This window comes from Erpetoichthys calabaricus, chromosome 1 (genome assembly GCF_900747795.2).
Source record: "Erpetoichthys calabaricus chromosome 1, fErpCal1.3, whole genome shotgun sequence".
In the NCBI taxonomy this organism is placed as follows: Eukaryota; Metazoa; Chordata; class Cladistia; order Polypteriformes; family Polypteridae; genus Erpetoichthys; species Erpetoichthys calabaricus.
Genome location: NC_041394.2, coordinates 80,473,044 through 80,488,578, shown reverse-complemented (window position 1 = coordinate 80,488,578; position 15,535 = coordinate 80,473,044). Strand labels below are relative to the sequence as shown.

General features: G+C 39.5%; 1 protein-coding gene across 1 annotated transcript in view; it reads left to right on the top strand.

Annotated features, from left to right (window-relative positions):
• Positions 1–2,916: 2,916 nt before the first annotated feature.
• The window catches only part of LOC114652377 (potassium channel subfamily K member 13-like), a 30,730-nt gene continuing 18,111 nt past the window's right edge, over positions 2,917–15,535 (top strand). Inside the window, exon 1 of the mRNA XM_028802752.2 lies at positions 2,917–3,604. Coding sequence (XP_028658585.2) covers positions 3,256–3,604 — 349 coding nt within the window. The 5' untranslated portion in view covers positions 2,917–3,255. The remainder of the gene's footprint in view (positions 3,605–15,535) is intronic.

Below are 15,535 nucleotides of genomic sequence, written 5' to 3'. Positions count from 1 at the left end.
TTTTCCTCTTGCCTGGATGTTCCACCCTCAACATACTTTTCCCAATGTACCCATCATCTCTCCTTTGCATGAGCCCAAACCATTTAAATCTAGCCTCTCTAACTTGGTCACAAAGAGAAAATACTGGTACTATATTGGCACTGGGTTGCGTGGTTAACTGTAGACCCATTGCTTGACAAATAAAGCATTTCACTCAGGGAAGAGTTCTCTGCATAAGAATTTGGTTCTTTGGGCTTTGAAAAGGTTCCCAATATGTGGAAAAAACAGAAATCATTAATGTATAGTAAGTAGGCCACCTACAGGTCATTGACTGATCAAAAACACCTGAACTTAGCCTGCGGTACTGCATGCAGTGATAGTCCTTTTAAAATCACGAGCCAATTGGTATTTTGTCAATGTGTTATCATCATTTCATGGTTATTTATTTATCCTGATGCAGATCTAAATTAAAGTTTGTTTCTGGAACTTTCCTGTAGATGCTCATTAAGGAGCCAAAAATGGTTCCCTTAGGGCATCACACTGAAGAACCATTTTGGCACCTTTATTTTTAAAATGGCACACTGAAGTCCAATTCCTGGGTGCACTTGTGGTCTGATGTCAGATTTAATGAGCTGCTGGCTGTCTTTGCACATCAAGATGTAATTCAAAAGCCTGAAGTTGAAATGTGCTGATCAATAAAAACATTTTTTGAAACTCATCATGGACAGCAGATCACAAGTAAAAAATATTTCAGCTTATGTCTCATGTGATTGCACTTGGTTACCTGTCACTTCATGCAATAGTGAAAAATCTTTTTTGAAAATAAAACTGTTATTGGATGCACTAGTAAAATGGTTTGGTTTGGAAATGTTATTTGAAAACGGAGTGATGAAAGCCTCATACAATTACTAAGCTGGCAGCATATCTACTCAACAACAGGTGAAGATTATTGGTAGCCTGGCAAAGTTGCCTACAGTCTGCAAACTGGTGAAAAACTAAACCTGCTGATATGTTTATCTCTACCTATCTCTATGTTTTTACTTTTATTTATTCTTGCTTTTTTCTTCTTCTTAGTTTTAACAGTTGAAAATAGCTGATAGTGTGAAAATAACTAGTTGCCGGAATAAATCATTTTCTTCCTTCTCTCCTTCTATCTCTTCATCTCCCACAAAATAAATAGTTGAAGAATTTGACTCATTATAATATTTGACATGGCATATACTATGCTTTGATAGTTATCAAGAATAATTCTATACTTCCACTTTGCATACACTCTTTCTTCACTATATATCTACCTATATTACTTATAATCAGTTTTTTTGTGGCTAGCCATACAAATTGCAAACTCTCACACTACTAGCTGTTCTTGTGTAGTGTCTAGTTAACAACTGTGACATTACATGTCGGTTTTTCTGTGATTCCCTCAGAAAAGGTTGGTGGGGCCCAAACAATGGTTTAAATCCATTGGTCCCTTCCACCATAAGTTCATCTTCATTCAACATCGTTTTGTTTTGCCTGTCCATTATGAACCTCTGCGGTGGGTTGGCACCCTGCCCGGGATTGTTCCCTGCCTTGTGCCCTGTGTTGGCTGGGATTGGCTCCAGCAGACCCCCGTGACCCTGTGTTCGGATTCAGCGGGTTGGAAAATGGATGGATGGATGGATTATGAACCTTTTAAAATAGAGAAAAAGAAATAAGGCCTTAATGTGCGCATAACACGACATAATAATCACATTATCATCTTTATGCTCATCTGCTCTCCTCAATGGCTGAGGGTAGTCGTCTCATTAGATGAATATATACCGCTGAGCAGGCGATGAATTCAACAAGACCCGAAACTGGTTTCCTTGCTGACCGATATACTAATAGAAATCTGAAACCTATTACTAAGTGGACCGATAGATGAAGTAACGAAAGAATGATTGGGGTGAGGTGGTATGGTATGTTATTGGGAGGCTTAACAATATTATAACAAAAGAAAAGAAAAAAAATAATAATGTATTTGCGCTGCTCAAAGAGTTTAAGTACTGTGTATTTCTTGTCCGTGGTGCTGAATTGCACGACACTAATAAGCAAAGGCGCGAGATCTTAGTTGGTCTATGATAACCATATCATTATCATCGTAATAATGACTAATAATATTCATTCTGCTAATTCCACTTACTTGCGCTGTTGAATAAAAAAATCTTACGTAAGGTGTTGTGTGAAACATACTATAGTACATAAAATCAATGTGCTTTACATAACGATTACTAGCATACTGTTAAGAAAAAAAACCTGCCAGGTTTACTGAAAAATAAATTTATTTAGTCATGTATTTATTTTCCTAATTCACTGCAAACGCATAAAATCTGCGGGGGTGATCATATTAGTGGGCACGGAAGAATTCAGTTTTAACATTTTCTTGCAAAACCCGCTTCAGATTGATGTAAAAGGTGTCAGACTCCTGTTGCGGCTTTAATTTTTAAGAGTGTTCTTTTAAATCAAATGCTATTGCAGCACCAGCAAGTGGCTGTGAAATAGGTAGTTGGCAAATGTTCATTTTCGTCCCCGTGGTAATCATTTTACACTAGCTTTTAATATCTTCGGCGGCATTTATCGCTATATGTATTAAAATATATTTCCGAGTGGAATGCAGGAGAGATTAACTTTTAGTTCTTGCAAAAGTCACTATAATGCATTTAGATTTTTGGAAAATTTATGTTTGAAGAAAGAAAGAAAGAAAGAAAGAAAGAAAGAAAGAAAGAAAGAAAGAAAGAAAGAAAGAAAGAAAGAAAGAAATGATCGTAGAATAATCATTGCGTGTCAGCTGTCAGCCTAAATCTGGTGGTCGTAGTTAAATAATCTTTCCCTCACCCTTGTTATTCTGTCAGTTGCTACTGCGTGAGTCAGACCAATGCACAGAGACGAGCTGCCGATTTCAGTTAATGGGAGGATCTTCGTGAATGGTGTAAAGACAGTTGCCAAGAGCCACACAGTCAAAGTCGAAACAATGAGCTCGTGAGCAGGGAGCTTTACATATCTGTTCATTTTCTGTACACTTATCAAGAGTGGGCGACTTATGTGCAGTAAATGTAAGGCGAGCTTTTGCGATATAACGACGTAGGTAAAAGGCAGATCCAAGAGGATGGGTCTTGAAGCAGTATCAGGAAAATGTTTGTCGGGTTCATCAACCGGGATCTGAAATAGGGCTGGTAAAGCTGCGTGTGCCCCTGGAAGACAGTGTCTTCACAGAAGAGCAGGTTGGCTTTCTGGGTCTTATCCAAACATGCCCTAATGGCTCCCTCCTCGGGGTGCACTAGATGCTCAGGCTTTTGTGACTTTCACCTCAACGAAGACAACGTAAGGTTCATGTTGCTGGCTCTCCTAATGGTAGGCTACCTGCTTTGCGGCGCCGCAGTTTTCTCAGCAATCGAACACCCCACTGAAGTGGAGAACCAGATAAAGTGGAACAGGACACTACTCAACTTCTCCCAGAGGTTCAACATCAGTCCGGCGGAATTTCGTCGCTTCCTTCGGGAATACGAACTGGCTATGGCTGCAGGAGTCAGAACGGATGCAATGCGACCTCGCTGGGACTTCACCGGAGCTTTCTACTTTGTGGGCACGGTCGTGTCCACCATCGGTGAGGCTCTGCTCCGTTAAGTTAGTCTGCGAGCTGCCACGCGTTTATTGCGAAACGGTTCTCTCCGATCTTTGTCTCCGATATTTTCGGCGGTTCAGGGCTATGTTTATCGTATAGAATTAATCAAACTGTTTGACGGAGGCGCTTTATAAATTACCAGTAGAAAACATTTAAAATTAGTATGTCTAAAAACTAGGTCTAAAAAATTTGCATCTTATTTATGAAATGCATGTTTGAGTGTGATAGCGTGCAATCTGTTTTGAGCGAAAGTGCGAGGTAATTAACATGAAGATCACATACTCCAAAGTGATTGCTGGAATTACTATTGAATCACTAAATTAGATTACACAATGCTTTAGCAGGTATCTATCTATCTATCTATCTATCTATCTATCTATCTATCTATCTATCTATCTATCTATCTATCTATCTATCTTATAGTGCCTCTCATATCCATCTATACATCTCTCTAACTATGCCGTGGTTTGCCCAGTTAGCAAGGGGTTACCAAGAATATTAAAAGGGGTATGGGACAGACAGATTAAGGGCCCATTATCAGTTTTTTAAAAGACAAATCCATACTGGTGACTGAAAAGCTCCTCCTTATGCTAGTGTGGGTGAATAGGTCAGTCAAAAGATAGTTACAAGTAAGATGGCATGAACGCCAAATTTAAATTAATACGTAGGATGAACTACTACAAACGATTAATCATGTAAATGTTTTCTGGGCACATTCCTGACCTGTGAAGTGGTTTCACTGATAACGCAGAGATCAGTCATGGCTGAGGTTTGTAAGCCAAACACTGCCAGACCCCTTAGAAAGAGACCTGAGCCAGGCATTCACAGGACCTTCTGGTAATCACATTTTTCTCCCTTTAATTATCTCTAACTTATGTTTTTAATTAATACATCCATTTTTGTTTTCAAATGAGTTGGAATTTTATTTTGGGTTAACTGGTACTCGATTGTGCTTTCACCTCAATGTAAATGCACACACAGATAAAGTATACAAAAGTATAGATAGATAGATAGATAGATAGATAGATAGATAGATAGATAGATAGATAGATAGATAGATAGATAGATAGATAGTGAAGTAAGAACCAAATGCTAATAATATATTTTCAGCATTCTGCACTTATTCAACTGATAAACTACCATGAATCACATAGATCAGAACTATGAATCATACCCTGCACATTTACAAATAGCTGCTTTCATGTACAAGTAAACATGAACAATGACATTTCAGATTTTTTTTTTTGTATAAATGCTGAATATTTTTAATCTTGACAGTTCCAATTCATCTAGAACCCCTGTGCTTGATTGCAGTTTCTTTGGCCATCTATTCATTTCAGCCAGAAAACAAAACTGTTTCATCTGATTGAAAGAATATAAATACTTCACCTTATATGCTTATGTATTATCTGTCTGTTTATTTCATTGCTCCGAAATTGCATTTCTTTATCACATCACTTCTGTTACCCTTTAGTGAACTCAGTTAAATATTAGGTTCATACAGTAATTAAAATATAAAATTAAAATTAAGCAAATACATTTAAACTATTTCCTAAGTACCGTCAGTCATATTGACTTAGCATTTTACATATTGAAACATTTGTTAACATTCCATGAATAATTAATTTCTAATTATCTGTTCCTGCTGATTAATTAAATGAAATAACAAACATAGAACAACCAGGAAGATTTAATTTATGCAAGTTTAAGTTTAAATAAAATTTACATGAAACAAATTATACACCAAAAGAGGCTGTGACCCAAATACATATTCAAAGCCAAATTGTTACAAGTCATTTTTTTTTTTTTAAATTCTTTTTCAGTCTGTTAATCTTTTTTGTGCAAAGAATGCCAAAGGAGCATTAAAGATGTAATAACTTTTAAACTCTACCTGTTAAAGAATCCCTTTTTTGGGATATACAATTCATGTATTTATTATGTAGACCTGCTTTATCAATTTGAGGGTAATAGGATCAGAGTGTCCCAAACAGCACAGGGCCTAAGGCAGGAATCAATACTCCACAGAGTGCTAGACGATCACAAGGCACACTGGCACATATGCCGTCATCTCAGTTACACAGGGCCAGTTTTTGGTCACAAATTAGCCTTACATGCATATCTTTGGGGCACTAAGAGTAGAGGCAATGCAGGTACATGGAAACCATGCATACTCTGAATAGGGCAGGGATTTGCCCCCAAATCTTCCAAAGTAGTGAGACAGAAAGGTTAACCACTGAGCCACGTTGACAACACAAAAAATATCACGGTAGATTTTTCCCATATTCCATGTGTGACAAAAATCTTTTCTGCATTGTTACTTTTCACCAGTGTCTTTATAAACCTATTTTGTATAGCTGACTTTACCTTTACCAAAAACCATTATTTCAGAGTCCAAGTCATATGCAGCAAGTACACATTACCTTGTCATCTTGAAGCCCAAAATCACATCAGTTGAGTTCTGAATTTTACGTGAGTCTTTTTTATGTGTTTATTACATGGTATTTTTGCAGGATACTATCTGTACTTGGATTACTGGTCTGGTTCCCATGTAGGATGCTTTTAGTGGGAAGCCCTGGTGTCCCCTCTGTCTCCCAGGCCTTTGGCATGAGTATGCATGTGAATATATAACGGTGTGTTCTGTGATGAACTGGTCACCTACCTAGGGGTGGTTTTGCCCTGTTCCTATTGTTTCCAAAAAGGAATCTATATGCCTGCAAATTTGATTTGAATAAATAGATTTAAAATAGATAGGTTGGAATTACTAGAACTGCAAACAAGTATGCATGAAATAAAAACTACAATAGATTGCAATATGGTCCTTTTATGTCATTACAATACTCAGGATGAAACATTACATACTAATTACATAATAAACCAAGTTGTCAGAATGTCCGCAGTCATAGATTTATTGATCTAGTTTTGGATGGCCTAGTGGTACACTGGTAAAAGTATCCATCTTTTAATTCCTATGACCAGTATTCAATTCCTTGTCTCACTATACCCACATGGCTTCTCTCCTGATACCTTAGTTTCCACAAACATCCCAAAGGCATGTATATTAGGTTAATTGATAACTTTAAATTGGCCTACTATGAATAAGAGTGGATGGCTGTGCTGTGATCATCCAAGGCTGATTTCTGTTATTGATTTGATTTATTAGGCTCTTCTTCAGTAAGTTCATGTAAAATAATTTATTGTCACAGTGGAGCAGTAGTTAGTTTCCCAAGATCTGAGCACTGCCTCTGTTCAATTTGCATGCACAGTAAAATCACAAGTGTAAAATTAACACCTAAAAGCATATATAAAGAAACATTGTTACAATGTATACACTCTAAACTTTAGAGTCTAAAGGGTTAATTTAACACTGCTGAGTTTTCTTCAACTATTGTTTCTCCTGTGTAGGCTAGTTGAGGATTGTTTAAACTAGGGAATGGGGGGGGGGGGGGGGGGGGGAGGGAGTTTAGGACAGGCCAGGTTTAGATCTATACATGGAAGAACAAACAATGGTGTAGAAACAAGAATGCATAGTAATGTAAATTCTAAGCAAACATTTAAATGTAGAAGGAGTAATACATTAAAAATAGCTTGCCTTAATGCTAGAAGTATCAAAAATAAGGTAAGTGAGTTAGATAGATAGATAGAGTTGGAGTTATATGTAGCAGAGCATAATTATGATATTATAGCAATAACGGAAACCTGGCTAAATAACAAAGATGGGGATGAGTGTAACATAGAGGGATACACATTTTTTAGGAAGGATAGACAGAACAGAAAAGGAGGTGGGGTTGCTGTTTATGCCAAGCAGGATTTAAATGTAAGTCTTCTTCAGTTGGATGATGAGCCCCATCTTAGTGAGGACATGTGGCTTCGCATGGAAAATATTAGGGAAAGGGGTCTTATTTTAGGAGTGTGTTATAGACCACCCAATTCAGACAGTAATTTCAACACACATCTTTTTAGTAATATCAAAAAGGCAAGTTTACAGGGAGATATTATAGTCATGGGGGACTTTAATTATCCAAATATTAACTGGGATAACCTTACAGATGGAGGAGTACAAGAGCAGGAGTTTTTAGAAGTAATCAATGACTGTTTTTTAACACAGCATGTTAAAGCACCAACACGGGGTGAAGCCTGTCTGGATTTAGTATTTTGTAATAATCAGGATAGAATTGAGGGTGTCGAGGTGATTGAACCACTAGGGTCAAGTGACCATAATGTAATAGAATTCTCAGTATTTTGTAAGAGTGCAGATGCAAAGACTAAAATTGTTAAGTTGAACTTTGGTAGGGCTAATTTTGAGCAGACGCGACAAAGTCTAAGTAGGATACACTGGGATAAGCTTTTAAGTGTGGAGACAGTTGAGGAGCAGTGGAACAGGTTTAAAAATGTTTTACATGTAATGCAGGACAGATACATCCCTAAATTTGGAATTAATAGGAAACGAAAAAAAACTCCACGGTGGATTAATAAAGATTTAAAAAAGAAGTTGCAAAGGAAAAAACTACTTTATAAGGCATATAAGACTAATGACTGCAAAGTGAATTGTAGAGCGTATGAGAACATGAGGATAACCATTAAGAAGGATATCAGGAAGGCTAAAAGACAGTTGGAGAGGAATATAGCAGATAAGGTGAAAGAAGACCCTAAGAGATTCTTTCAGTATTTTAGTAGTAAAAGAACAGTCAAGGAGGTCAAGTGCATCAGGAATAGTAAAGGGGAATTAAAAGATACAGACAGTGAAATAGCGGATGCATTAAACTTACATTTTTCTGAGGTGTTTACAACTGAGCAAGTGGATAACCTCCCAGAGGTAACAGGGACTACTAAGGAGGTACTGAGGGATTTGGAAATTGTAGAGGGAGAAGTACTGCTCAGATTAAATAAGCTGAAATCGAACAAATCACCAGGATCAGATAATATTTATCCTCATGTTCTTAAGGAGGCTAGTGAGTACATATATAAACCCTTGACGCATATTTTTAGGAAGTCACTGCGCACTGGAGAGATTCCGAAGGACTGGAAAATGGCAAATATCATCCCATTATATAAAAAGGGTGACAGGGCAGATCCAAGCAACTATAGGCCAGTAAGCTTAACATGCATCACAGGAAAATTAATGGAAGGAATTATTAAGGATAAGATCGAGCAACACCTGGCAAGGACAGGAGTTATTCTAAGCAGTCAGCATGGGTTCAGAAAAGGGAGGTCGTGTTTTACTAACATGCTGGAATTCTATGAGGAGGCAACAAAAGGATACGATCAAAGTGGAGCTTATGATATTATTTATCTGGACTTTCAGAAAGCATTTGATAAGGTGCCACATGAGAGGTTGGGCATCAAATTAAAAGAGGTGGGAGTTCAGGGTGATGTTTGTAGATGGGTGCAGAATTGGCTCAGACACAGGAAGCAGAGGGTGATGGTGCGAGGAACCTCATCAGAACTGGCTGATGTTAAGAGTGGTGTTCCACAGGGGTCAGTGCTAGGGCCGCTGCTATTTTTAATATATATAAATGATTTAGATAGTAATATAAGTAACAAGCTGGTTAAGTTTGCAGATGATACCAAGATAGGTGGATTAGCAGATAATTTGGAATCCGTTATATCATTACAGAAGGACCTGGATAGCATACAGGCTTGGGCAGATTTGTGGCAGATGAAATTTAATGTCAGTAAATGTAAAGTATTGCACATTGGAAGTAAAAATGTTAGGTTTGAATACACAATGGGCGGTCAGAAAATCGAGAGTACACCTTACGAGAAGGATTTAGGAGTCATAGTGGACTCTAAGCTATCGACTTCCCGACAGTGTTCAGAAGCCATTAAGAAGGCTAACAGAATGTTAGGATATATAGCACGATGTGTGGAGTACAAGTCCAAGGAGGTTATGCTCAACCTTTATAATGCACTGGTGAGGCCTCATCTTGAGTACTGTGTGCAGTTTTGGTCTCCAGGCTACAAAAAGGACATAGCAGCGCTAGAAAAGGTCCAGAGAAGAGCGACTAGGCTGATTCCAGGGCTACAGGGGTTGAATTATGAGGAAAGATTAAAAGAGCTGAGCCTTTACAGTTTAAGCAAAAGAAGATTAAGAGGTGACATGATTGAAGTGTTTAAAATTATGAAGGGAATTAGTGCAGTGGATTGAGACTGTTATTTTAAAATGAGTTCATCAAGAACACGGGGACACAGTTGGAAACTTGTTAAGGGTAAATTTCGCACAAACATTAGGAAGTTTTTCTTTACACAAAGAACGACAGAAACTTGGAATAAGCTACCAAGTAGTGTGGTAGACAGTAAGACGTTAGGGTCTTTCAAAACTCGACTTGATGTTTTCTTGGAAGAAATAAGTGGATAGTACTGGCGAGCTTTGTTGGGCTGAATGGCCTGTTCTTGTCTAGAGTGTTCTAATGTTCTAATGTTCTGTGCCTACCTGGGTTTTCGATAGATTTCCTTTGTGTTAGGTTTACATTTACATTTATTTGCTTAGCTGTCAATTTGACCCAAAGCAACATACAAGAGTTAAACAGCAACTCATGGCTGGCGTTGTGTGAGTGATTGTGGGTCTGCACATTAAGTGTACCTTACTATGGCTTGGTATCCCACCTGACTGAGGATTAAAAGGTCTGGAATTGATGGGGTAGATTTTCTAAAAACTATGTGGGCAGCCTTAGGTAGAAAGAAGAAACTGGTCTTGTACCAAGCAGCAGGCCAGCACATTGTACATTTAATCAGGCAGTGTTGTGGTTTAAAGAATGTTACTGTAATAGCAAAACCACATATACTGAGAAAATCAGCCCTACAGGATGGCTACAATATGCATTGGTCCAAAGACCCAGTCCTAAAAAACAACCCAGCTCAACTCCAGTGTCACTCTGTGATACCATATACTATGTGATGGCTTTTTCAAGTTAATTGAGTCCGGATTAACTCTCATTGTCTTTGAATTCAGTTGAAATCTCTTGCACCTCGTCAGGAATGAACTCACTAGCATTGTAATGCTTTTTGTATGCAGGTAATCTTCACAACTCTTGCTGAGAAGTCAGTTTGTTGGTATTATTACTTAGTGTTGTTCCACTCATTTGAAGATATGTTTTTCTGTCCATAAACTTTGTTTTAAGTCTGTTTTCCTAATTGATGTTAAGGAATGCAAAATATGTGACCAGTGTCACAAAAATGACAAAGTCATCAAGAAAGGTTTGGTGCAACCACCCGTATATTGTGCCTTGGGTGCAAAACAGTTAAATGAATGAGAGATGTTCACAGATATGAGTCCAAAACAGAACTGATTTATGTAGCTAAGATGGCAGCTTCATATGCTGAGAACTTGAAGTGATGTCATCAGTGGTGCCGGAACCAGAAAGTGATGTCATCAGTGGCGCCGGAACCCTGTGGGATTTCCCGTGGATGGTCTGTAAGGGATTGAGAGAGACAGTCAGTGCACCTCGCTGCCTCCTGGTCTGGTGTGGAATTAGTATCATTCAGGCCCTTTAGCTGTCTTCCAATCGCATGTGTGTGACACCAGAAAATGGGTGCAGAAAAAAAGTAGAGAGACAGTTGTGGTAAGAAACAGGCTGAAGGAGCAGATAACAAAGAGGAAGTCAAAATAAAGATAGTGAAAAGTGTAATACACAACAGCAAGTCAAATAACAAGCAAGGGATTCTAACAGTGAAAGAGCTTCGGCTTCCTCTGAAACTAAAGAACACAAAAACCAAACTCTATAGTCAAACAACACAAAGGAAGAGGGATATACATGCAAGATATATTTATACATTTAAAAATCCAAAACACTAACAGGGAGAGTAAACTAAATATACCAAAATAGAAAAAATTACAACTAGAAGGAACCAACCTAAACAAGAAAGAAATTCCAACTAGAACATTGTTGAGGAAGGCTGCTGCAAGTCAATGCCTCATGGAAGGGCTGAGGTAAAAGCAGCTATCCATATTACTAAACGAGAATGGTAAACCGGATATGGACGCAGGGACCTGCCCGTGGATGCAAAAGACATAGTGCGCAGGTGCCACACAAAGCCCCCCCCCACCCCCAACTAACAGAAATCGCAGGAGACATGGTGCGCAGGCGCCACACAAAGCCCCCATCCACTAACAGAAATAAGAAATGAGGCAACGCGCCCATAGCACACAAAAAAAAAGGAGTCAGACGCAGGCGCCACACAAAGCCCATAGCACACAAAAAAGAGGAGTCAGACCCACGCCCCAGAGTGAAACGGGACAGACTACGGAGTAGACACACTAACATAAATAAGAAATGAGGCAACGCGCCCATAGCACACAAAAAAGAGGAGTAAGACCCACGCCCCCGAGTGAAACGGTACACACTACGGAGTCCACAAAGGGTCACCCATCAAGCCCGAGATTACCGATCAAAAACGAAAGAGCAACCGCAAGCAAACACCCGACATCATACAGAAACCCCACAAATACAGACAAAACAACATATCTGAATCACATTATCCCCGCCCCACAGTAAAACAGGACATACTACGGAGTCCACAAAGGTTCACAAATCAACCCTGAGATGGTAAGGAAAAAGAGGAGTCACCCCCCTGCACCAGAGTAAAACGGGACAGACTACGGAGTCCACAAAGTGTCACACATCAACCCCGAGATATTACGGAAAGCGAATTGTTGTACGGAAAACGGCAAATACTACGATAGGAGCATTCGCCTACAACACGCATCTGAAATCAACGTACACACTCCACAACATAATCCACGCACTTCTAAAAAACCGCACGCGGACACCTGACGTCATACATAAACAACAAGAAACCGGACTACACTACATATTGGAATCACATTACAGTGATGCAATATTAACAGGACAACCACAGATAACACAGGCGCAACACCTGATGGGTGATAATAAGAAGAAACGAACGCTCCGTATTAAACATACGTCATCTGAACACGTACAAACTATACAGCACAGGTGAATCTCATTACAGTGATGCACTATTAACCGTACAACCACAGAAAATGCTCCCTATTAACAGTAAGTGCGATCATCCTTATTACTTACCCATATTACTAACGATAAAGAACAGACAAGTCATGAATTCACGATCACGGGTCCAAAACGATACGGCTCGAGTAACGGGACCACAAAGACGAGCCCGCATGAAAAAAAAAAATACACGTAGGCGCCTACTACGCGCTTCTGAAACCGCGGAAGAAAAACTGTCTCGGCTCCAAAAATGAAAAGCTCGACTAACATAGGTACAGAAACGAGCCCGCAGGCACGGGTTCAAAAGGAAAGAGCTCGAGTGACAGACATACAAAAACGGGACCGACGGGAAAATATCAATGAACACAGACGTCTACAACGCGCGTCTGAAATGCCGGAAAACAAGCAGGCACGGCTCCAAAAAGAGAGAGCTCGACTGACCGGGATACAAAAACGGGCCCGGCTCCATAAAAACAATAAACGCCGGCGACTACAATGCGCTTCTCACACAACACAAGCAAAGCACTTACGGCTCCAAAACAACACATCCCAAATACTGTACATACAACAACGCGCCTCTCAAACGGCACAGGCAAAAGATAAACGTCTAACGATGTACCTGAAAGTAAAAACTTTATGAACTGCATTAGATCCTACAATAGTTCATTTGCTTTTGCATCTACCGGAATAAATATCAGGCCACCAGCTGGCAATGGCCCATACTGCTTTTGCGTATGTGGACAAATATTACATCGCATTGGAACAGTGCACCCTGAAACAAATCAAGAACGCAAATTTGCAGAAATATACATCTTAGATCCACATGACGCAATCTATCAACAAATGAACCTTCCTGAAAACAAACAATGCACGGAGCTTATAATAAGAAACGTCACTAAGGTCATAAACAATCACCCATTAGCTAAGTCTATAAAAATGCTACATTAGGTTGAAAGAGAGGCCAATACAAAAGCAACCTACGGCTGCCCGGCGGGCACGGGTTCAAAACGCCGGGGGTAGGCTTCGAAGCGAGCAGGGGGCGGAGCCCCCTTGTTATTAAAGAACATAGGCAGCCCTCATAAATGGCAGCACAGTGGATCAATTTGCAGTTATTGGAGACCCCATGTCCTTGGGCAAATTTTGTAAAAACAACAAGTCAGGATATTTAACAATTAAAACAAACATGAGGTAACAAAACGAAAAGGGGAAAAGGATGGGACAGAGCTCTCGCTAAATCCTGACAATAGCAAGTGCAGCTATAGCTGTTTAAAGGGGGTTTGGGTTCATCCTTTACAATAATGAATTAAAGTACACTAGCCGATGCCCGCCGTAGCATATGGCGGTGTAAGAATAGGAACGGAAAACGGTGAGAAAGGAATTCAGAAATCAAGAAGAAATAAATACTTCTTGAAAGACACAGTTGTGCATAGGTGTTTTGGTGGAGAAGACATACAATGAGTCGAAAGATCTAACCCTAGAAAAAGCCACGTACAACTGACCGTGGCTAAAGACTGGTATCAGGTCTGTGCTCTGGTCTTTGGGTATCCGACAGTGCATGTAGAATTTCTGACCAAGCAGGATTACATGTGAAAGTGATAAATAACTCAGGCTTTCCGAATTTACGTACAATGGCCATGGCATCCTGATAGTTTTGTTGCATGTATCTTGGACTTCCTGGAAATGTGGACGGTAATATGATCATGTTGCCTACATGTACATTGTTATTTTCAGCGTTTGCTTGTAGTGCGTCTGATAGTCCTTTGTATTGTTCCACACGCAGATCTTGTTGATGTAACCTGAGATAGTTAAGACGCGCGCCCTCTGTTTTAACAAACGCATCTACGACGTACTGTTGGAATAGTTTACCGCTGGAGTGCAAAATACTAAATGTATTCCTCATTGCTAATCTGTACAAGTAAAATTGGCATTGAGTAAGCCTTATTCGCTTGGCGGTTCTTTTATCGGGAACATGTTGTAAATCTCTGTGCCAGCCAATGTCTCTGTATGGGAATAAAAGTGGGTAAACCATAGGATCGCAATTCATATTGAGCGTGGAAATCTGTTTATAGGAGTTGCCTATGGGATAGATGCAAATGTCCCTTTCGGCAGGCGGTTCACCATCTTCTCTGATGAAAATCGCTGCAACATCGGTGTGACATGTTGGGGCAATTTATTGTCGTAAATCCTGCCTAGGGTTTTCCTTGAAAACCATTCGTACAGATGCTGTTGGACTGGACTGAGCAATTTCATGCATGTGTTTGTATGATTTAGAGAAGGGGTTGATGGTTCTGAGCATGGAAACTAGCTGGAGAAGTAAATTTTCACTTTATTTGCTTTATTTTATAAGCGTACTTCAGTAGCTTGCGCTGTGTCAAAAACATACAACTGTCCATATCCTGGAGAGGTAGAAGTGTTAGCGTATAGTGGAGAGATTTGGTGATAAACTTGCCCATGTATTTTAAAACAGTATGGTCCGTGGCCAGGAGGTTGAGTTATCTGTGCACCCATGGAAGCAAACGCTAGAGAAGAGTTGTATTCTCGAATGTGTTCATGATCATTTTTAGCTTCTGATGTTTGCTGTGTAAGAAGCTGTTGTAAAGACACAGGAGCCACAGGCATCATGGGGAAGGGTTTGGAAGAGGACGAATAGGAATCGAGAAATGCCGTGTCGGCTTCGTGTGGGCGGGACCGGTTTTGAAGTGGAAGCAGGATGAACCAGAAGAGAAATATATATAAGAGATTTTTGTAAAGCATAAAATTTTCAGGTACAAGATACAAAACATGAAGTAAAGTTGCCCAAAATTTAATAAATACAAGTAGATTCCAGAATAACAAATGGCATGTGGTGCTAACAAAACTAATAGACCATAATGCTTGCCCTACTGTATACAACTTGAAGTGAGTATGTGCCTTTATAGTTATTTCCTAATGAGCAAAAATGTTC